At 39.7% G+C, this 23,852-nt stretch overlaps 1 protein-coding gene across 4 annotated transcripts in view; it reads right to left on the bottom strand.

Annotated features, from left to right (window-relative positions):
- The window catches only part of LOC111147261 (dynein cytoplasmic 1 intermediate chain 1), a 268,219-nt gene extending 244,915 nt beyond the window's left edge, over positions 1-23,304 (bottom strand). For 2 of the 4 annotated variants that reach the window (XM_022503188.1, XM_022503190.1), the window contains exons 1-3: positions 23,197-23,304; positions 16,449-16,563; positions 13,628-13,769 (exon numbers count right to left, since the gene is read on the bottom strand). In XM_022503188.1, coding sequence (XP_022358896.1) covers positions 13,628-13,769; positions 16,449-16,563; positions 23,197-23,304 — 365 coding nt within the window. The remainder of the gene's footprint in view (positions 1-13,627; positions 13,770-16,448; positions 16,564-23,196) is intronic. The other 2 variants (XM_022503189.1, XM_022503191.1) reach the window with 1 other exon arrangement.
- Between the last annotated feature and the right edge of the window lie 548 nt (positions 23,305-23,852).

The following is a 23,852-nucleotide window of genomic DNA, read 5'->3' as shown; positions in this document are numbered from 1 at the left end:
GCAACTATTTGATAAACAGAAGCTTTTCGGGATGCCTGGGTGGATCAGCTGGTTAAGGGTCTGTTTTCGGTTCAGGTCAAGATCCCAGGGTTCTAGGATCAGCGGGGAGCCTGCTTCTCCCTCTGCCTGCCATTCCCCTGCTTGTGCCTGTGCCTTCTCTCTTTCTGACATAAAATAAAATAAAATAAAATAAAAATCTCAAAAAAAAAAAAAACCCAAAAGTAGCTTTATTTCTTACGACCATGTTCACCCCTTATCTACTATTGAAATTTCTCTGAGTCAAACCCTACATGTGTGACAGATGCCATTTAAGTTCCTCTTCCTGAGGCAGCAGAATGCAGGTCACAGCTGCCCTTACCAGCTCCAGCTGTGCTCATGTCCTCTTAGGAACGTTCCGAAACCTGACAACTCAAGTCCAGAGAGAACACTAACATGCCACTACTCCTTAGACCCGCGCTTCTCAAATCTCAGTTCACACACACGTACTTGGGAACACCGTTTGAGCATGCAGATTCTGGTTTAGTAGGTCTGTGACATTTCTCACAGGCTCCAGGGATTATAGATGTTGCCAGTCTGCAGACCACACTTGGAGTAGCAAGGTCTTGACTTAGATCAGTGGTTCTCAAACTCTGACAGGGATCAGAATGATGTGGAGGGCTTATGCTAAAATATGGAACGCTGATCTCCAACCCCAGAAATTCTGATTCAGTAGGGCAAGGGTGCATTTGTACTCTAACAAGTTTCCAGGTAAGGCTTATAGCTGATCCTGGAGCCACGTTTGCAGAATGACTGGGCCAGACTAGTTCTTTCCTTAGTCAGCAAGAGACAGCGTCACTGATCCTCAAATATGTCAGCCTCTAAACCCATGATTAACTCAAGCCTGGCCTAAGGCCCAGGCCCCTTTCAGACCAATTACATCAGAATGTGCAGAGTGAGACCCAAGCATCTGTATTTCGTTAAATTCTCCAGGTGATTCTAAATGTGCAGCCAAGGGTGAGGACCCCTGCTCCTGACTCTTTCTCTGCTCAAGGAAAGCAAGGCCTTCCAGGTTCTGGGCACGGATTCCTTCCCCTTGTTGGCGAATGTAATGGTTATAAATAGTGGAAGTAACAGACTCCATTACAGTGATTCACAGCGGCTGTTCACACGTCCCTGGGGATCAAACCTCTCATCTTTAAGGGCATTTCTTTGGCTATAGACAGAACAGCAACCTCTGACTGCAGTTGTCTGTGAGGAGCATTCCCCTGTAAGGGGTGGGGTCAGCTACTTTGCCCTCAATTTGCCTGGAAGTTTCGGATGGGATGACCCTGTTTGACCTTTTCCACTTCTGCCAGGCAGGTGAAGAATGCGGCCGCTCCCAGGAGGTCTGGCTGTCCTGTTACTTATCGGACAGCTCATCTGAACTCACTGTATGCTTAAGAAGTAAAAATGATGATTCCATCAGAATCCCTCACTGAAGGAGTCGACAGATCAGCAGTCCGAGGTTGGCACTGATTCAGGCAGAGCAACCAAGGTGGTCTCTGTAACCGACCCACCGCAGTCCTGCCCCCCCAGTCACACATGTATTATTCGGTGAAAGAAAGAGTCATCATCAGCAATGAGCAGCGAGGTAAGGTGTCAAGCCAACAATGCAATCCAGTAGGCTAGTTTTATCGTCTTCTCATTTTTCCCGTTGTTATCTGTGGGGTGGTCAGGCTTGTACAGAATGCACTTTCTCTTAGGAAAAGCACTTAAAGCCATCAAATGGGCAAATGTTGTTTGTGTCTCCAAGGGTCATCTTTAAATGTGTATTGAATGTTTGCTGAATTCCTTCTGTGCAAGCTTGCAGAGAAACTTCCGTATGGATGGCAGGACCTTGGACAGGACCCCACCTGTTCTGGGAGGTGAGAGGAAGGCATTTGGGCTCGGCTCCACTGTGTGTCCTGATGAAAGTCTCTGACCTCTGCAAAAGGAGGAGGCAGCCCAGAGACCCTTTAAAGCTTTTTTTCTGCCTCATATTTGAAAATATCAGATGATGATTAAACTGCCTTTCAGTTCTTTCTTCTCCAATTGGTATACTTTTATAACCAATCGACATACACCTTAACTTCCCGAACATCTTAGTATCAAGCTAGTGTATCACTGAAAATAAAATGATGGTTTCCCCTACACCTTCTTGGGCAATTTGAAATTATGCCAGATGGTTTTTTTTTTTTTAATGAAAGAAGGAGTGAAATCATAAGTAAATAAACATAAGTGAACATAACATATTCGCACAAAATATTTTCATATAGAAATCACCCTATTTACCATAGTAATCAGTTCTCATTTTCAGTCATTTCTGGAATGGACCAATCAGTGCAGGCAGGGAGAGAATATTTTTGATAAGGGCATTCATTTACTTATTCAATAAATATCTATTAAAGACCTAATAGGCAAAATACTGTGATAGAGGATGAAAAGAATTCTAAGGAAACTACAACTCTTATCAAGAGATAAAAATATGTATAAATAATTTAGCAGAACACAGCAGAAAGTAAAACACACAGGTGTGCTCTGGGAAAGCAGTATACCAGTGGGCACTTAAGAATCTTACATTTTAGTGAAGTAATGAGACGTATGAATATTTATATGTAATGATATGGGGATAACCAATACAAAAAGGAAATAGTTGTCATTACTTGCCCAGGGCCTGGCACAGTTTAAAGTTTCAATAAAGGTTAGCTGAAAAAAAAAAAAACAAATGCTATAAGAACGATTAATAATAACAATAGCTATCATTTCCTTTTGATGAATGTGTACTCTGTGCCAGCCAGCCAGGCCCTGGACTGTACTTTGATCATCCCTGGAAGCCAGAGGAGGGAAACCCCCTCCCTCTGAAAAGATCAGAGATTCCATGCGACCTGGTTTTGGAAGACTGGGGTGAGGATCTGGACATGAACTCATTTTCATCCAGGCCTGGTTTGTTGGACTTCAGCCGCTGAGTTGGTTTCCTGGGTCTAATTAAGAGTCTGCTATGTTTTAGACATCAGTTTACCAACTTATCATGAGAACAGTAACTGCCAGGGAGAGCACTTATACACGCCCGATAAAGCCTTCTCTCCTTGAAGGCCAGTTCCTGGGAAGCCCGAAGACCAGCAGGGTCTTTGGGATTGGAGAAAGTGCATCTGAATGTTTTATTCCTACAGCTTGGCCTTGCCCTACCACCGATCATGTCCACCTCCTTCCACAGGACCAGATGTAGCCCCATATTATCAGTCTCCCCTACCCCCATCCTGTTACTGGGATGCCCAACTAAACCCTTTCTGATTGACATCATCTTCGTTTAAGTACATCAGTTAGATTTTGTTTGCTGTTCCTACATGGAAAATCATCCTGGTGTTATTTGCTTATTTTTAAGTGCTGCATTTGTCTGTACTCATCAGTTTTAGGTTATTTCTTAGGTTAACTCTCTGACGATCTAAGGGACGATTTCTGATATTGCACAGGGAAACTGCTGTTTGTACAGATCTTGGATAACCCAATAATTCTCCATCTATTCTGGACTAAGGAGCCTTGTCATGGTCGTATGGTCCCATAGCTGGACTGGCAGTTCTGGACGGTTCCCAGCCTTGTTTCAAAATACTAGCTACAGAAGCTTCCCACACCATGGAAAATAACAATTCACTAATGTGACCCTAAATATACCAGCCAATGTAGCCCTCAGCATCTCATCTAGAAAGGCCTACCATGTAATATTTAGTTTATAATTTGGGAGACAATGTGGTTTTGGTTACTTTTTAAAAAAAAAATAGACAAGGGGCACCTGGGTGGCTCAGTGGGTTAAAGCCTCTGCCTTCGGCTCAGGTCACGATCCCATGGTCCTGGGATTGAGCCCCGCATCGGGCTCTCTGCTCAGTGAGGAGCCTGCTTCCTCCTCTCTCTCTGCCTGCCTCTCTACCTACTTGTGATCTCTGTCTGTCAAATAAATAAATAAAAATCTAAAAAAAAAAAAAATAGACAAAACATCAAAATTCTTGAAGTTAGCATTGACCTAGTCAGAGACTAACCAAACTTTATATTTTAAACTTTCTACCAATTCATCACTAATTTCTCATAAAATTCTCCCTCCCTTGGTTCAGCTTTTTTGCTCAGTTTCACTTTATTAGATAGAAGTAAATATTCAAAACCAATCCAAAATAACAATAATCCCTGGCCATTTGTTCAGAGTATAACTTAGGAGTGGAAGACATGAAGTCTGTGTTACTTATACCCTGCTCCCTGATGAGTGTTTAACTTCTCCCTCTTCAGCTCTGACCAACTAGTAAGTTGCTAGTTTCCACTCTTTCCATCTTTATTAAACCTCTGAGTAGAAAGCTTTGAAATTCTTCCCTGAAGAGTGTCTTTGCCTTAACCTTTTCTTTGGTTATAAGAAAGTGACGTCTGATAAATATTTGGAAGGCAGGAATTAAGAACTCTGTCATTTGTCACGCTAACACTCCACTCACATGCACTGCTGGAGGCATTTAAAATCAGTATAGTTCTTTTGGAAAGCAGTACACCAGTGGGCAGCAAGAACCATTAACATAGAATTGTTCCTGGACTGGACTGGATTTACCTCCAGAAACTCAACTTATGGAAATAAAGCATCACAAGCAATAATAATAACAAAAATGAAGGTGACGATGGTGATGAGGATGATGATATGATGGTGACAGCCTCTAGGTCATTAAAGTCCATGGCCAGTTTTAACATGACCCTATTCCTTCCATCTCCATAAAGCCATGCACTTCCAATCAGGGTCACTCCTTCCCTCATCTCTATACTCTAACGCTGGTTACCCCACAGCTGTGTCTCCATTTTCTGTCCAAAATAACCACAAAGGCCTTATCACCACTGAGCTCCAAGTCCACTTTTTCACATGCCTTTTGGACATACCCATCTGCATGCCAGAGCCATTTTACCCTTCTTGTCTCTTTTGTTTCCTTTTCCACCCTGCAACCTTAATTTAGACCTTTAGGCATTTACGTCAGACCAATAGTTGCCCACTAGTCCTCACACCTTGAAAGCATTGTAAAAGCAGTGTCCCAGACCTCACCTAGACCTGTGGTTAGGTACCTGTGTTCGTAACGAGTTACCCCATGAATTCAGTACACAGCCACTTGTTGTGGGAGCCAGGGATGGCAACTATCACAAAGGCCATCCTTGTCTCAGACTCAGCTCTTTTCCCACCAGCTCCTTCACATGCATTCTGCCTCCCACGGCTCCCCCAGCCTTTCCGTTTGTGGACACTTTTCCCATCATGTGGAATGCTCTTTCTCCCAAATCCATTTGCCCAAAGCATATGCATTCTTTAAGGTCCAGCTCAAATATCATACTCTCAAGATATATTTGTCCTCAATAACCTCATTCAGAAATAACTTGTATCTCTCTGGGACAGGAATACAGATATACTTGGGCCTCTTATTTTGCAGTTCTCTATACTAATCTACAGTCCAAAACCTGGATTGAAGACCAAATCTGAGGATGACCTACAGGAAGTAATGAGCACTGTCATAAAGCCCAAGGACCTCAACGTCAAGCCAACGGTGTGTTGGACTCACTCTGACTTTTTGCCCTGAGTCCAGTGACTGGATTTCTATCTTGGTTCTGTGACAAAGTCCCTGCCTTATACCTCAGTCCTATAACCATTGCTGGGAATTCCCCTTCAGCAACGTCCACCTTCAGACAACTGGGCCAGCAACCTTGAGCTACAGCTGCTTTACCTCTGTTCTCATCCCACTAACTCAACCTGCTCCCATCCCACCCAGTGTTCTGCAAGCTGTGCACTGCACGTGCATGTGCTCGCACATGCACAGACATGCAAATTAATAAATATTTACCGAGTACCAAATATGTGTCAAGACTCTATGTAGGGTAGTAATGAACCAGAACCACTTGTCCCAAATGAATATACTACAAATTAATTACAGATGATTTGGGAATAATGGTTTATGACATTATTGCTCATCTCTCCAAGTACAAATATTTGAGAGCTGTAATTACTTAGCAACATTTCCTTAGATGGCTTCAAATTAAATCTGTCAATTTGCTGGAAGCAGGCTCTTTAGAAGTGAGAAGAATTCCTTATCTTTATATTCCTTGCAGGTCTAACATTTACTGTATCTTTCACACAATAAATCCTCAACTATTTAGTGAGTGAGTGGATAAAAGAAGAAACAAAGGAATGTTCTTTACTTGCCATTTCTGCTGATGGGTGTGAAGGCTGAAGAAGGGCAAGCTGATTCCTAAAGAAATAGTTTTTACTTTCATTTTACTAAAAAGTGAAAGAATAAATCGGGGCATGTCTGGCCTAAAATCCTTCATCTCTCCCAAGCTGAGATTCGTGTGGAGACTAAAAAGAAGTCCAGCTATCTTTTCTACCAAATGAACTCAGCAACTTTATTTCATCCTTGAAACAACTGCACCGAAACGCAACTCTTCCCATTCTTTCCTCTAAGGTGGAGAGACAGCTCGAGGGCAGAACACCAAACTTCCCTGAATCCCAGGGTGTCTGAATGCTTTTTCCAGGAGGCTTCTCTGTCAAACAAGTCAGTAGGCACTAATCAGATACAGAAAATGGTCTGGGCCTGTGTGAGCAGAGTGCCAAATAGAAAGAAAGTCTCCAGTTGGGGTTACCCCCAAACACCTATGTTTCTAAGTGCTGTTTCCAAAGGTAATCTGCTGAATAATAAGAACATTTAAAAATCTGTCATATCACTCAATCTGTCACTGTCATTTACATGATGTCAGTTAATTAAGGATGGCATTGAAATGAGCTAATGTTTTACTTCCCAACTTCAATTATTTCCTTACTTAGGACAACAGTGATGATGATAAGATCTTCTGATGTCAGAAATAAAACTAGAATAGTGCAATACACACTTCTATTGGGTTCTTCAAAATTTTTTTTCTTGGTATACTGTGTGGGAATCTTCATTCTATTGACTAATATCCGAGTCCTAATGTGGAACTCCGCCACCAGCCACAGTGAGCTGTGCACGAACCCCATCTGAGCTGGAGCCAAAGCGAAATCTAAGATTTCCCACCATGGAGGAAGGACATGTTTTCCCCAGAACTTTCCCAGAGGATCTGCTGTCAAGCAGTCTCTCGACAAGAAAGCTCAGCAGCCCCTCGTTTACTGGATCCTGTAACCATGTGTGGATGCTTTTACAGAGTGCTCTCCTGAAGACAGAGGAGTAAGAGATCAAAAATGTTCAACCAGCTAATGAGCTACAGAAGAAGAAAATCCTATAGTGTGTCTTTTATTCTAATTTCCAAGGAGACTGACTTTTAACAAGTTTTGTAATCGGTGATATCAGCCTTCCTGAAGTCAATTAAACTAGTGGCAATCTACCAACTTCTCTTTACATAATGACAGGTTTTTTTTTTTTAAATGTATATATAAAGATTTTATAGGCTTATTAAATGTCCTCCAATGTTTTACATTATTTTATTGTACTTTTTCACCTTTACCAAAACCTTAGATTCTTCTCTTTAGCCTCTGATTCATCGCAACCCCTTAGAAGATGGTGATGTTTTCACCAAAAAAGGATCAAAAGTCCTTTGAGGCTTATGGAGTGCTAGAGAATCCTATGAAATCCAATTGTGGATACAAATGAAAGTCCTGAGGATTTTCTGTTGGGCAATAAAGTGGTGTTGCTTCTCAGCACATCTTCCTCTCTTGAAATCACGGAGAAAAGAAAGTGATAACCGTGTGCTGCCCACAGAGCTTGACTACAAACATATTAGTCTCATTTCCTTACTTACATTCACTAGAAGGTAGATCGGGGACAGAGTTTATCAAATATTTAAATTTTACCAAAGTATCCTATCAACATGAAACATGATAATTACTATATAGAAGCCTAATGTTTAAATTGAACAGCACAGGGTCTGCAGGCATCTGCTCCTTGGTTCCGAATTCTAATCTCAAGTGCACAGGAGGCGGAAAGCCTGAATGACCTTGGTACCTTTGTTCCCCTGTGAGGTGCTTCAGAAGACATTTCTTCTGCCCTGAAGATCCCTTGGGAGGGGCCTTACCTCCCTAAAGCAAATCTATGCATGTAAGAGTTCTGTTTAATAGATACTGATCTCTGGGAGGATGGGAATCTATTTTAAATACAATAGGATTATGTGGGGGGCACTTGGGGAAAGCTGAAAATAATACAGACATTACATAAGATGAGAACATATTGAAATGGAAAAAGAGGGGCATTTGATTAGAAAAGCAAATTCAACAGTTTATACAATGACATCATTTACCATATACATGATGACATATACATTGTGCGAAGGAATACACACTAAGGTGTTAAGAGTGCTAACCACTGGGGCGCCTGGGTGGCTCAGTGAGTTAAAGCCTCTGCCTTCAGCTCAGGTCATGATCTCAGAGTCCTGGGATGGAGCCCCACATCAGGCTCTCTGCTCAGCAGGGAGCCTGCTTCCTCCTCTCTCTCTGCCTGCCTCTCTGCCTACTTGTAATCTCTGTCTGTCAAATAAATAAATAAAATCTTAAAAAAATTTTTTTTCTCTAGTTTTGGCCTGTCCATGTGTTCTAATTGTATAAAAGGCACTGATGTTGTTTCCATAATAATAAGAGATTATTAAAAATAAAATGGTGGGGGGACTTGAATGTCCCAATTGTTTGGAAAGCAGAACTTAATGAAGTGTCAAGCCCAGATGGTCAAAAAAGAAGATAGAAATTAATTCCGTTACTATCCTCATCCCCCATGCTACTTCTCACCACAGACATCAGCAACTTCCCCTTCTATTTTGTTAAAGATGTTGCAGGATATGTGCTCCTATTGTAATTGTAGATTATATAATATGTTATCAAATTAACACATGCTTTATTTTTTAAATCACTTGGAAAATTTTCTTCCTTGAGTCAGGTTTGGGACAGGGTGTTGCCTCCACACTGGTGGCCTGGTGACCTTGACGAGGTCGACACACTTTCCTAGATTTGTACAGGCTAGTATGGCCTTCAGTTTAGCTGTATCACTGAGAAGAATAAGGAATCTTGACTAAACATGAGAAGGGCCCTAGTGCAAAGCCCTCCGTGAGCAATTCATGGGAAGGAGAAGAATAAATGTGGGCAAACGATTATTATTACCTAGATAATCATTTCTGGTGGACTATATGAAGGTTAGGCATTAAGAGTTGGGCAACCCAGAAAGTGGTCTCCAGGGACACAGACCACAATCTGTCTTTGGCCTTGTCATGTTCAATGTTTTCACATGCTTACTTGGATGAACATAGAGCACTATCAAATTTGAAAATGACACCAACATGTTTTATGTTATCTCTTTCCATTGGAAAAGTGTGACGAATAAATTGCAAGAAAGAAAAAACCAACAATAAGAGCTAAAACTCACATATACCTAGTATATGATAGACTCTTTTCTAAGTGCTTTACAGATATTAATTTATTTAATCCTAATAATATCTTTCAGGGTCAGTCATGTATATATCACTTATATCAATTGTTGTCAGACATCATGTGGGGTAGTGGTATAGATTGTGAAAATTTCTATCAGTCTGTCTGGGTTAAAACCTAGCACTGTGTGAATTTCAAAAATTACTTGTTTTCTCTGTGCCTCAGTGTCCTCATCCGTAAAAATTAGGATAATAGTTGATTCATTCAACCCACATTTATCAAAAACTCACTATATGGATACAATCTCAAATATCACTTACTCCTTGACTTCAAGGAACCTGCCATTTCCTGCGGAAGAAAGACATGTATTCAACTAAACATAAGTCATTCTTCTTTAAGGGCTATATAGTACTAAATGCTTCACTCTTGTGTATAAAAGATATAGGCTGTTGGTCTCTGATTAATATTTCTAATCATTTTGAGAAAAATATTTTTATTCTTAATATTTTTAAGAGTTTTAAAATATGACAATAGGTGTTTTAATTTCACAAGTGTCATTTAACTATACCCGACAATGATCACTTTTTCCTTCTTGGACCTTTTCTATATGCTGAATTACAACAACACGTTTTCCTATACTAAAATATCCTTGAATTTTTGGGGGCACCTGGGTGGCTTAGTGGGTTAAGCCTCTGCCTTCAACTCAGGTCATGATCTCAGGGTCCTGGGATCAAGCCCCGCATGGGGCTCTCTGCTCAGCAGGGAGCCTGTTTCCCCCTTTCTCTCTGCCTGCCTCTCTGCCTACTTGTGATCTCTCTTTCTCTCTCTCTGTCAAATAAATAAATAAAATCGGGGCACCTGGGTGGCTCAGTGGGTTAAAGCCTCTGCCTTTAGGCATGAGGTCATGATCCCAGGGTCCTGGGATCGAGCCCCACATCGAGCCCCAGATCCGGCTCTCTGCTCAGCAGGGAGCCTGCTTCCTCCTCTCTCTCTGCCTGCTTCTCTGCCTACTTGCATTGTCTGTCAAATAAATAAATAAAATCTCTTAAAAATAAATAAATAAATAAATAAATAAATAAAATCTTTAAAAAACAAAACAAAATATCCTTGAATTTTTTAATCAATACTAATAATACCTTCTTAATATTGTGTTGGATTTCAGTTGTACATAGTATATTCAGGATTTTTAAATCTGTAATTAAGACTAGGCTTTCAAATGTTTTATTAATAAAATTGATTTTTTTTTATATCTAAGAGCTTGTTCTTTGCCCAGTATGATTAACTGAGCAATGATTAATTGCCTCTACCAAAATTAAGAGAAAGAAAAATTCCACAAATGTAAACTGTAAATGAGAAGCAGGTGACGGCAACAGAAGCAGAAATTGCAAAACAAACTGACCCTTTAAAATTAAATTACACTAGTATAATTGAAAAATGATTATATATTTCTACCTTCTATTAGCTTATTTTAAAACATTAACTCAACTGATTTTAAAAATCAATAAAAGTAATTTTCTTTATACTTGATTTTGTTAAAACCCTGTTTTAACCTTTTTAGTATAACGGGGCATATTAAGTGTGCCAATTTGCAAATTAGGGGGTTGCATAAGAACTTTTTGTCAGTTTTGGCTCTGTAGAGAAAATTTCAGTTTTGGTTTGAGATTCTGGCACATGGATGACAGAATATATGTGCACCTTTTCGTAGGACCAGATGTGTTCATTTGATTTCTGAGTTATCTTCTGAAAGATTTTCCACTTTTCAAAGAGCCCAAATTCCACACACTTCAGCAAATTTGTGACTACACAATTGTACTCTTAGGATTTAGCAAGCTCTTTTCCCAGTCCTATGTTTTATGAAGTGTTAAGGTTAATAGTAATTGTTTTCAAAGATGTTTCTTCTACAGAAAAATACGTTCCAAATGGAATTTTAAAAACTGAAGTATACTGTTCTTCTGAAATTTAACTCTCCTATCTATTTATGGAACCAAAAACATGAATTTACATGGAATTTTCCTTAGTCCAAAATAAGGGCAGGGTTTACTTAGCTAGTCCTAATATCTTCTCCTGAGGCAAAATTTGTGTTCAGTTTTTCTGAGAATCATCATTTCCCCAATGCCATTTTTCTTGCATTCCTATGAAACCCATGCTCAGCAAGGGATTTGTTCATTCACTTCTTATTGACCATCCTTGCCAGAATGTTCCTAGAATTCAAGTTCATTGGGATTTGTGATTCACTTCTTCCAAAGTGATTCACTAAGTTACAAAAAAAAAAAAAAAAAAAAAGGCATATAAGTGGGTGAAGAAAAGAAGAGTGCTGTTCTGGAGAAGAAATATTTGCTGTTGTCCCCAGAGCACTAACAGCATAGGTCAACTTTCTCTAGAAAGTTTTCAAAAGAGCTCACCAAGTGTGAAGTCAGTAATGGAATTTAATGCTGCCAACTTCACCCCTTGAAGTGAAGCATTAATGACACCACACCAGCATTGTATAGAAGTAAATACATTAGGCAAATACATTAACTTAATGATAGGCCAGTGGACCCCCTAAGGAACGTAATTATATAGTGCCAGCTCTTGTACAAATGTTAGATCTTATATAACTGTGTTATTGTTACTTTTTTTCCTCCCCTCAAAGACCTTTTGAAGTGTTCAAACCAAAAGATGAGAGAAGACGTGTGCTGCCCTCAAATTGGAAAGGCGATCTGCTAAAATAAACCAGCCTGGTGCCCATGAAAACCTCTACTTCCATTCTCCCCACACTGAAAGCAGTGTCCACTGGTTTCCAAATGCCCTATTAAAACAAAACACTCGATTCTGAAACATGCCAATAGACAGATACGGTGAGACAATTCCAGTCTTATCTACATGTTGGTTTCAGAAAGAAAAAAAGAAACACACACACACACACACACACACACACACACAAACCCTACAACTCAGGCTACTACTAGACTATTCTGAGTTCCGTCTTTTTTCTCTACCAAAATTTCCTAGGCCTATAGGGACACAACGTACTTTCAACAGATAATGCTTATGATAATGTGTTAAATGGAAAAAGAAAAATCCAAAATTTTATACCTCGCATCCAGGAAGATGTAGCAAGAAATGTACACAGGTGCACAAGGACCGAAAGGTATATAGACAAGGCAAAGGCTGATTTGTTAGAACAGTGGTATAGCGGATGATTCTTTCTTCTTTCATTTGAAGTTTTAGTAAAGTATTTCATAATTTTTTTTAAATTAAGAGTCAAAGACAGAGTTCACAAATTGCCAGCCCATGGGCGAAATCTGGCCCACAGCTACTTTAACAAAGCCATTAACATTTAGGAGACTATTGGATTAAAAACTTGAATTTTTAGCTTCTCAAGAAAAACTGAAAGATGTGGAAAAATTGGATCCACATTCCCACATGAGCTCAACCAGCCTGAGCTGTGAGGACACCATCTGGCCTTTATAAAAGGGCATTTCCTGACCAGTCGCCACAGAACCCACACCCCGCCCATTTATATCACCTGTCTATGTGCCCCAGGATGTGGCCATCTTATCGAAGGCAACTGGATTAAGGAAGTTACCATGACTCTAAGCACATTAATGAGACTTCTCTTTTCCCTCTTCACATCTTTACCTTTTGGATACGCCTTCAGTGGTCAAATTAGAAAATATCTACATGTCCACTTTCAGAAGTTTCATAATCCTTTGAGTATACACAGTGTAATAAAAATTTGGCAGTTGACTCACAAAACAGAAGAGTCAGCGCTGATGATCATAAAATTAGTAACGATAATAAAAACACTCTGGGGACCAAGTTCTCAAATTAGTCAACTCTATTAAGCCAATAAACAACATGCTTAAAAAATTAAATTTAGGGTTAGAGCATCTCAGTGTTCACTTCACAAAAATTCCCATGGAAACCAAAACCAAAGTAGAATAATGAGAAGCTGGATATATATTCCATTTGCCTTTGGTCCTTCTCTTTCTTTTTTTAAGCTGAAGCTAATAGATGTGTTTGTGTTTGTCAAACAAGACACATGGTGTTCAATTAGCCCATTCATAGAAACATCTAAATTCATCATTTCTAGTGTTCAAATTCATTTCTATACCACTAAAATGCAAGCCGCCATCAACTTAAACATAAACCGGCAGGGTATTCATGGACATTTAACAGCATACGACAGAGTGGCACTGGTTTTCTTAGGTCTCTCTTTTCTAATATTATTGACATCCACTGTGGCCTTTGTAAAGAGACAGTTCTTACCTTGTTAGTGGTCCCAGGTCTCCTGAGTCTTGGCTTCCAGCTTCACTAGGAGTGCTCACTGATTTCGAGGAGGGAGACATAGGGGTTGGGACTAAATAATGAAAATAACAGGTATCCCATGTTAAAAAATGCAGCGACTGCACTGGGGAAGAGCAGTGTCAGACAGATCAAAACAAATGGGCCCAAATTAAAATGGTTGTATGGCCAGGAGAGATTAAGATGGGATAAAGGAAAAAAAAAAAAAGGAAAGAAAAGGAAGAAAGTCAAGTGAATTTTTCATATTTTGGAAATTCAAATTTGAAATGAATTTAGATAAAATTAACTTTGGGATTCTAAGGCCATGTCCACCTTAACAAAGTGAAATGGAGAATCAAAACAGCTATCCAGATATTTCAAGTCAAATATCTTTCTAGGGTGAACTATCTGGATAATTCCAATTCTCCACTTTATTTTGTTAGCATAGATGTGACCTGTTAAAAAGTAAAATGGGTGTCTATAAAACTTTGAAAGATTATGAAATAAGTAATTCTGACTAATTTTAAATGGCCAGGGAGAGTCAATCAAGACTGTTGCATGTCTACATTGGAGGGCAGTCCATTCTCCATGGAACACAAACTGCCCTGGCTCTGAGAGACTAAGTGACAGATACAGAAAGGCTAAACGGTGAACCTGGTAATTTAAAAATCTCTTTCAAAACAAAGGGAAATGCCAGGCTGCTTTATTTTTACATTTAATTAATAGTTTCATCCCATTGTATTGTTTACTGGGTTCGGGGAACTTGTTTTCCTTTGCCTCCGGCAGCCCTGGAAGGCACAGCCGCGGGCACAGAAGTAAACTGTCATTCTGAAGACAGGAGAGAAGCTCAAAGAGGGAGGTCAGTGCAAGCTGACCACGTGAGAGCCAGGATAGAAAAGAAAAAAAGCTACAGGAAATGCGAATGTATTTTCCTTTTCTCCATTCTTTAGGTACAAGCCAAATGTCCTTCCGATAGAAGCTGCACCAAATAGCCAAGATGGCTCCAGACCAGATGAATTCAATGGGTTCTCAATACCCACATGCCAAAGAAGCCATACGGGCAGAGAGGAACTTCAGTACAGAAGTGTGGACTCCCATTTGGTTTCAATCATGTGCAATTTCCTTTTATTTATTTAATAGACTAAAGGGCTTAACTATTTTGTTCAAATCCTGTAACACAATGGCGGATCTGTCAAGAAACTAGGAATTTCATGTGGTCCCACAATTAATTCGCTGATTACCCGCTGCAGGAAGTCAGAGGGTAAGTTGGAGAGATGGATGAAAATTGAAAATGGGCTCTACTCCTGCCAGGTGCCCTGGCACGAATGCAGGGGTAGCTCAGAATTTGGTCATGGTGGTCATGGTTTAGAGATATGTAACTGTTTTGTCCTGAGAGTTTAATTGGTGGCATTACATAGGAGAGAGGAAAGTAGGACATATCACTATGGTGTTTGACCAGTGCTCACACCGCAACAGAATTTCAAAGGCCTTTTTGAGGCAAAACTATAATGGATTATTGTAAAACGTCTAAATTATGCCACAGGTCAACTAAGTACTAAAAAGTCTATCAGCTCCTAAAGAAGGCCCATCAGTCAAACATCGCATCTTCTACACCATAGAGAAGCCAAACAGATTAATCAACATCCTATAGGGGCTTCTTCTACCATTGTGAGACACAGGATTTTACCTAATACAAACTGAGGTTCAGTATAAAATGCTTTTTTATGGTGGTTTAGGTTTGTGTGTGTATATTAGATTATATCCAGCAATACTAAATAATTCATAGGCTTATTAAATGTACATTTATAAAATACTTGTCATTTTGTCATACATAGGATAACTTTTATTCCTCATTTAAGTAACTATGGAAATAAATGAAAACTTATTTTAATATAAAAGCCAATGATGGGATTCAAAGAAAATGAAACATTTTGAAATGGAGACTTGATCCTACCTTTTTTAATATACATTATTTTTAAAGTTTCTTTCCTTCTTTTTTTTTTTAAACTATATTGGGTATCGTGTAGTTTTACAGACACCCTAAGATTACCCTGAAATGTATGGAAAGCAAATGGATAAAGAAAACAAAATAAATTATCACATGAAAGATATATAGTTACGTGACAGAATAAACACATCATATAGAGGTTTACCTTTAACACAAATGAAACAAATAGTTCAATATCCAAACCCTACTGACAAAAAACGAGATCATGGACAATTAACTACGAATGAATGAGTTGGTGGAGGAGGGGAGTTGCAGGGAGAATGCCAATTAGCAGTGAAACCATGATCTACAATAGAGTCGAATAAATTTAAACTTGTTAAGTAGCTGCTAATCTGTCACTATTTTCAGTTTTCCTTCACATTTCCCACTGAGCTTTCTATTTTCATCATGGCATCCTTCTATGCCTGTGGTGGTTATGAAATTCATAACCAGATTCACAGTATTTAGGTTGGCAGAGAGACGCTGGGATTCAGTGAGGAAAATGAAAAATTTAAGTAAAAAACTCCACGATTTCTTGTATTTACCATGTGGCAACTCATCTAACAAGTATAAAATAATCTACTAGTCCGCAGTAGAGAAGGTTGACCACATAATCAGTCAACAAGCAGCAAATTGCTACCAACTCTATAGTCTGTCCCCCCCCATCTCCTTCCAGCTCCCTCAATTAAAAAAATAAATACACCTGAACCGTAAGCCACAGAATTTCCTTTAAAATAAAAATAAAAGAGACATAAAAGAATAGTAAACGCTGGACATGGTATAGCCCATGCAAGGCAAATTTAAGCACAGCTTAAGTACCTAGAGGGGGCTCCGGTGATATCCCAATGCTTTGCAAAAGAGCCTCTGTCTCTCTGCGTTTGCGATCCAGGTCAGAGTCGTCCTGAACAGGTTCTTTCTTTTGCTGCATATCAGCCTAAAAGGAGTAGATGCCAGAAAGAAAAGTTAACAACAGAACTAAATGTATGCTTTTCCTGGCTCAAACTGAAAATGGTAAATGCATGGCGTGAAGACCAAGCAAAAGCCCTAAATAGACATAATCATGTGCATAAAGGATGAAAAAACACTGTAACTGCTCCATTTAATAATTGCTAACCTGGTAATTTCTCTTTTGGTTGGAGGTTTTTTTTCCCCGCCTCTGTCACATGGTATGAAAGCTTCTCTCACCCAGTTTCGAAAGAAACCATCAGGGCTAAATATTTCTGACTGGAATATGGATTTTTAAGATAATTCTATTCCTTTTTTTTCGACCTCGCTGTCCCTTCTGGGAAGACATACTATCAGTTCTTGATGAACGTATGTTTGTAATATTCACACCCCATGTTGGAATTATGCAAACAAAGGATTATTGGGCTCTGGCTAAAAAATAAAATTGGTTATGAAATCTGTAACTGTAAAATATACTCTTTGTATCAGCGATCTAAGTTTGCCATGGTTTAAAATAAACCAGACTACGGTATTTAGTAAGGCATGTGAGCAATATTGATACGCATTACTTAATTCTGAGTTTCATAGGCTTCCATTAAGCCTATTAACTCAAAGGAAAAAATTATCATTTAGAAAAATATAGAACGAAAAGTCATTTAGAAGTTTCTTTCCCAAATCCTGTCAAAAACAAAAAAAAAACCAAAAAACAAAACAAAACAAAAACACCTCCTGTGTAAGCCTCTCTTAGAGACTATCCCCCATTTGTGGTTTTTACAGAACAGTGACATCAATAGTGGTGGGTTTCTGGGGTCATTAAACGTTCAGGTCTCTTTTCTTTTTCCTAACACAGTTACTTACTACGACAAGGCATTTGTCACACATCTGAAACATGGTAACATCGTATTTGATGTACAAATACCTAGGGACATATCTGTGTGAGTTTACAAAAGCGAAGCAGTCTTAAAGCTTGTCAAAAACCTATTATCCAGTTACCAGACACAACTTCCTCCCCAAGTTAGGTACCCTAACAAGTGTATTATCTGCTTCAAGGGTGCAGAGTACATTTCAAGCCCCCAAGCACAATTTACATTGTGGCATCTAAAGTAGAAAAAGTTTATGCAAGTTTCGCTTTACTCCCGGATGATAACCTACACACTGATCATAAGCATAACGCATCTTTGCACGTACTGCTGGGCTTGACACTTGTGTTATTATGTGCCTCAGGCTTAGAATGTTCTCCTATTTTTTAAGTCTCTCTGTCATTTGAGGGAAAACTGCCACTATGGGGGCTGATGGGTGCGAATGAGAGCTCGCGGGGATTTCCGGCACTCTCATGGAACCCAAAATTCTGAAATGGCGGTTTCATCTCCATCTGTGAAGACAGCAAAGTTCACATTGTCTTCCGGTGTTAACACTGAAACTACTGAACCAAGTTCCAAAGTGTATGTGCACAACGGAGGCCAAGAGAGAGCTACAATGAGGAAGAGGACCTTGCGGGGTGAGGATCCCAACCAACATTCACAGATCACAGAGGTGAGAGAAGGACGGAGGAAATCCAAGGGAAGGGAGTCACCATGGCAACTGAAACACAAACGCAAAAACTAAGATAAGCAAAATCCGTCTTAGGAAGCCAATAGGAAACAAGATGGCTTCACAGTGAGGAGTTCAGCCCTAACGGGGCTGCCCACTTTACCGAGGGCAGGTCCATGTTTTATTCCTCTCACCATGTATCCTCACTTCTAGATCCCGGCCTGACACATTAGATGCTCCATTTAAAAATGTACTGAATAAATGAACTAATACCTGTCTTTGGTCGTTGTTATTCTATAACTATAGAATTTCTGAATTATATATCCTTCAGGCCAGTTTCTGCCAACTGCATACCAGTCAGCAAGCTCCGTGTCAGCACTGCTGCTAGAGGGAGTACCCTGAACTTCCAGGGACCCAGTGCTCCTAACAAAGCCATGTGGATATCCTAGCAACAACAAAAAATTCATTAACCTTGCTTCACTCTTTCAACAAAAACCTACTGAAGGACAACAGAGTGCTGGGGCTAATGAAACTGAGAGGCTCTCATGGAGCTTAAACAGAGTGAACAGAACAAGATTTGCCTTGTCCTTTCCTTCCCAATGAACGTAGACATATCATCTCTAACTTCTGTCATGTATGTCCTATGCAGAGAAGCACAGAATTTTTTTTTAATGTTTTCTAACTTTAATCATTAAGCAGTCAAGAAATGCACAAGAGGGTAACTCACACGTCAACATGCATAACCATGTTGCATACGCTGAAAAACTGTACCTCTGAACTCCACCTCCAAAATGTCATTCCTTTTCTTATTAGGTGCCTCTATAACTCATTCTCTGCCTTCTACCTTCCTCAGTTCTTCAGGAAAGAGGCAATATCACGACAAATATGAATAGGTTAAATGTCCATCTAGATGTAACAGAAGCTAACAACACTCAAAGGTGACCACGAAAGACTGGAGCTTACTGGAAATTAAAGCAATTCCTAACTGTTACCAATTTGTACCTTGAACTAAATATATTGTTACTCCATCCAAGGCAGTGAGCTATACCAAGTACGTTAGTCATGAAAGTTTAGATTTTCCCTATATAATTAGGACAGAATCCTAATCTATTTTAATGGCTCGATAGGAGTGATTTTGCAGTGCTAGCAATTAAAAAATGTGCTAGGTGTCTTTCCCAGCAAATGATATTTCTGTTTGTGAAGAGTAACCACAGCGGAGACCCAGAGAGGAAAATCAAAGAAAGAAAATTTGTCAGCTGAGAATTGTCAGTCAGTTTTTCAAAGACAGCTCCATAGTTATTAAAGGAACAAGTGAGGACAGGCCAGGAAGCCTCCGTCCATCCTACCTTACAGCGATTCAGCAGAAGGCCAAGGATAGGACCGAACTTCAGGGTGGCCCCCTTAAGCACACCTCATGACATTAAAGCCAATTTTTCCTGAAATTGGGTCTGAATCTAAAATGGTAGCCATTTTATTTATTTTAAAATCAAATTTCTTCAATAATACCACAACCAAGAAAGCCGCTGACATCCAAAGCAGCAGAGTGGTAACTTTATACATGTACAGTTTTCTAGATTCTGTGGAGATAATCAACCTGGGTGGTCCTAAATCACACCAATTTTCAGTCATGGTAAAAACAGTCACTCAGATTACCATTAAACAGCATTTTTGTCCCTTTCTAGTTTAAATTTACTTTATTTAAAATATAAGCCTAAAGAGAGTTAAGAAAATCCAACCTGTTAGATGAAGGCTATTTCTAACTCTCTACCAACACCACAAAAACTAGAAAATCTTAAACTTAAAAAGGAATCAGTGACATTGGCCTGGAGCATCCCATAGACTCAAGATCAAAATTTCCAATGATACCTGTAGGAAAAAATTCCAGATGTTTGGAAAGGGTGTCTGTGAGCCACATTCCAGACTAGTGCTCTCTAGTTTGTGTGTTCATTCATGCACTCACTCTATAATCCTTTACTGAAGTCCTACTATGTGGCCCAATCTTTACTAGACATTGACTCAATGAAAAACACCAGCCCTGTCCTCAGAACCCTGAAGTCTATTGGGAGACAAAGACAAGTGAAGATGCAAATACAATGCTCTGTGCTAAATGGTTTGATAAGGTCAAGGCTAGGGGCAGGACTAACTAGTCATGGGGGTGGGGAGAAAAGTATCAGAGAAGGCTTTCTGGAGGTTATAACATTTGAGGGGACAACAGAGAGACATGGAGTTAACAGCCACGTGAAGGACAATAGGGAGAAGCAGGAGAATGGTACAAGCAGAGCAGAATATTCACAAACTCTCCATCAAGAGACAGTGTGGCTGGCCCACAGGTGACAGTGTATGTAGCTGAGACTGCTGGAATGTGGATTTAGGGAGAAAGGAGGTGGGGGAGAAAAGAGAATGCGGTCATGTCTGTCCAGGACCCGATAATCACTACAAGCTGGAGAAAGGGTTAAAAAAAAAAAAAAAAGAGGAAAAGAAAAGAATAACCCCTTCTTTTTCTCTTTGGGACCATGGGCTGGAAAAGGGGATCCTTGCTGAGCCTGGAAATAAGGGGGGCTACTACCTCTAAGACTTAGACTTCTGGGGCCCAGTTTTCTCATTTGAAAAAGAAAGGATCAGAATAGATTATTTTCAGGTTTCTTGTAGCTGCAAAATGCTATAATCCCAGGAAACCAGAAGCCTTGAATTAAAAGACTTTCCAAAAATGGGGCATTTTTTGGAAGATGGCCTCGTCTGCAGCGTCCCGATAAATGAAGAAGCCAACTGTTATAGGCGGCATTCTCCTACTCTGGTAGTCAATCTCAGAAGCGGAATATCAGCCATTTCTTACTGACCAGTTCCTGTGTACCTCTCCCTGCTCTCCAGGAGTTCCTCATATCCTCCTCACAGAACTCTGTGAGGTAGGCACTGATCTCTTCTCTATTCTACAAAAGGGAAAGCAGGATCAGAAAAGTCCCATACTCCCTCTAGGCCATCCTGTGAAGGGCAGAGCCAGGTTTCCCAGCCGCATTTAACCCAAAATCCCCTGCACATAACCACTGAGTTTTACTGCCTCTGTCTTACCGAAACGCCTGCTCAGAGAAACCAAGCCATCAGAGCCTACAGAAGGTACTTGGACTGAATCAAGGAAACATCTGTTGCAGGGAAAAATAGGTTGCTGAGGGCCAGGACAGGCTTTAAAGTTGGTATAGCCCAGTGAAGCCCAAAGTCTGGCCCCACTGGGATCTTTCGAATTAAAAACTTTGAGATGGAAAATGAGGACTCTGAATGGCACAGGAGTCCCTGAGGCAAAGTTAGAGTATCACAGGCTTCAACCTGTGCAAAGGAAGAAACTAAGACTATGTGACTTTAATTCTAGACCCAAGAATATGAAGAGTTCAGGTGTAACACGCGTCCCACCACCTGCCACTGCCCCTCTCCCGGGGCTCCGTCTGTTGTGTAACAGACCCAATCTCCATCAGGCAAAGCTGCTTGGTACAGAAACAAAAAGGGTGGCCTATTTCGATCAGTCTTGTTTGCCTGTAATTTCCTCCCAAATGCGTAAAATGACAAAGATGAAGCAGACAGCATAATTTGGAGCCAGATTTCCCATACCACATCACATTTTGTAGTAATTCTATGAAATTCAAGTTGGATATTAGAATGTCAGTTTAAAAGGAAACTGGTTATTAGTAAAGGATAACAGGTGCTTTAAAACTATAGTAAGTGTTAACATTTGAAGGAAAGGAAGCATAATAACCGAATGCTTTTTTTGGCTCTGCATGGAAATGAATAGCCATTCCTTGTCAATTCTCACCTCTGCCTCACTCAAAGACTGCATATATCACAGCAAAGATCTCCAAGAGAAAAATGTTATGTGCACTGTCAAGGACAAAATAAACCAGGGCATCAATCAAAGTGTAATGGAACAGAGAGATGGGAGATGCCAGAAGGCTAAAACGCAATGGCAATTATGTTTTCCTTTGTTGAAAAATAATTGTTACAAATCTATTACCTTGGCCTCCCCGCTTTATCGTACGAAACAACACTTACTTAGATTGGAAGGCACCAAAACACACTTTCTCTTTCCTTACAGAAGAGCTCTGGAGTATGGAAGCTGCTCTGGTTTCTAAACACACAAAGTGTATCACACTATATGAAGTTTCCTTCTCAGAAAGCTATTCAAAACTACCTTTGGCATCTGGTTTTTGTCCAAGACGTGGGCTATTTCCGCGCGACCATGACAAATTGGAGAATTAAAAATAAATCATCTGTTGGATGGAGATAGTAGAAGAAAACATGATATGCCGGCAACACACAGAATTGGGGAGCAAGAGCCCTGGAATCTGGGTGTGACAGACAGAAAAGCTACATTTCATCCCTGGGTTTCTGTTGCTTTGTTGACATAAAGAAGGGTTTCAGTGGAGAGTCTCTGAAATCTCTCCTAGCCTTAACATGTCATAGTTCTATGTCCATGGAGCAGAGTCTATTTCTATCCTATCTACCCTTTCGCCAAGGGAGGGAAATGCAACTTTCTTTCTGTCAGATCTACAATCCTTGTTTTACCCTGAAAAATTCATACCCCTTAGGAAGCCATGCAAATCCACTGGCATTATTTTTGTATTTTTCTCCTAAAATGTTCTGCTGGTAGTTTTTTTTATAACTTTTTTTTTTTTCTTAAAACTAACACATATTAAACACTAAGCAGAACCTGGGTACTACTAAGTGCTTTACAAGATTAACTCTTAATTCTCACAACCCCACAAAAAATATATATTACTATTCCCATTTTAAGGATAACAAACCAAGTTACAGAAAGGTTACGAAATATCTAACCGTAGAGATTTCACAGACCACTTCCAGTTCCAGTGTTCTACTCAAGTCTGGGGTGAACCTGGGCTTGGGTACCTCTGCCCTATGGGTGATGGTTGACCAGCAGCACATAGCAGGTGACAATGACCTTGGGAGTCTGAGTATGTAGATATCCACTCATTTTATTCAAAAATCATAAAAGGATTCTTCTAGAGCATTCTTTGTATCCTTTTGACTGTCCCCTCAGAATCAAGTGATTTTCCTTGTTTGCTGGAACACCCCAATAACCAGTATTTACCTCTTTCTTTTTCCTCTCTTCTTCTTTCCGTTTCTTCTCTTCTCTTATCTGTGCTAAGCGCTGTTTTTTGCGCTCTAGCTCAGCTTTTAAGTCACTTTTGTCAGACATGTTGGTTTCCTTGTAAGAAAAGAAAAAAAATGTGAATGCATAAAAATAACTTTTCTGTATTATCACTGCAAAAAAAAAAAAACAAAAACAAAAACAAAAAAACAAAAAAACCACATTCAAAGGCTTGAAAATGTGACTTTTTGACCATAGCAGGTTGTATTACTTAGCCTATGTCGAAGAATCAAAGAAACAAATTAGGTCTCACGCTACATAAATACTTCCCAAAATTTATGTATTTATAAATATTTGAAGCAATACAATGGTATAGTCTCTGCTGGTGGTAAGAATCATAGCAACCTCAGAATAAGCAAGACATTTTCTGTACAAGTTTCTTAACAAATAAAAAAAACCAAGAGAATCAAAAAAGCACCTTCACCATGACTTCCAATTCAGATGAAAATGAACCAATTCATCCCCACACTGAGAAAAGAAAACAGGCTGTCATGAACCCTTAGAGATGTGTCCTGCTCAAATATCTATGGACTCAATAACCATGTCTCCACTGAGCCTGGGCACAGAGATTTCATTTCGCCTAACATTATATGCAT

Source organism: Enhydra lutris, unplaced genomic scaffold, assembly GCF_002288905.1.
Source record: "Enhydra lutris kenyoni isolate GAN:26980312 unplaced genomic scaffold, ASM228890v2 scaffoldscaffold16, whole genome shotgun sequence".
Classification (NCBI taxonomy): domain Eukaryota; kingdom Metazoa; phylum Chordata; class Mammalia; order Carnivora; family Mustelidae; genus Enhydra; species Enhydra lutris.
Note: the sequence above shows the minus strand (reverse complement) of the source record. Positions and strands in the feature narration are given on the sequence as shown.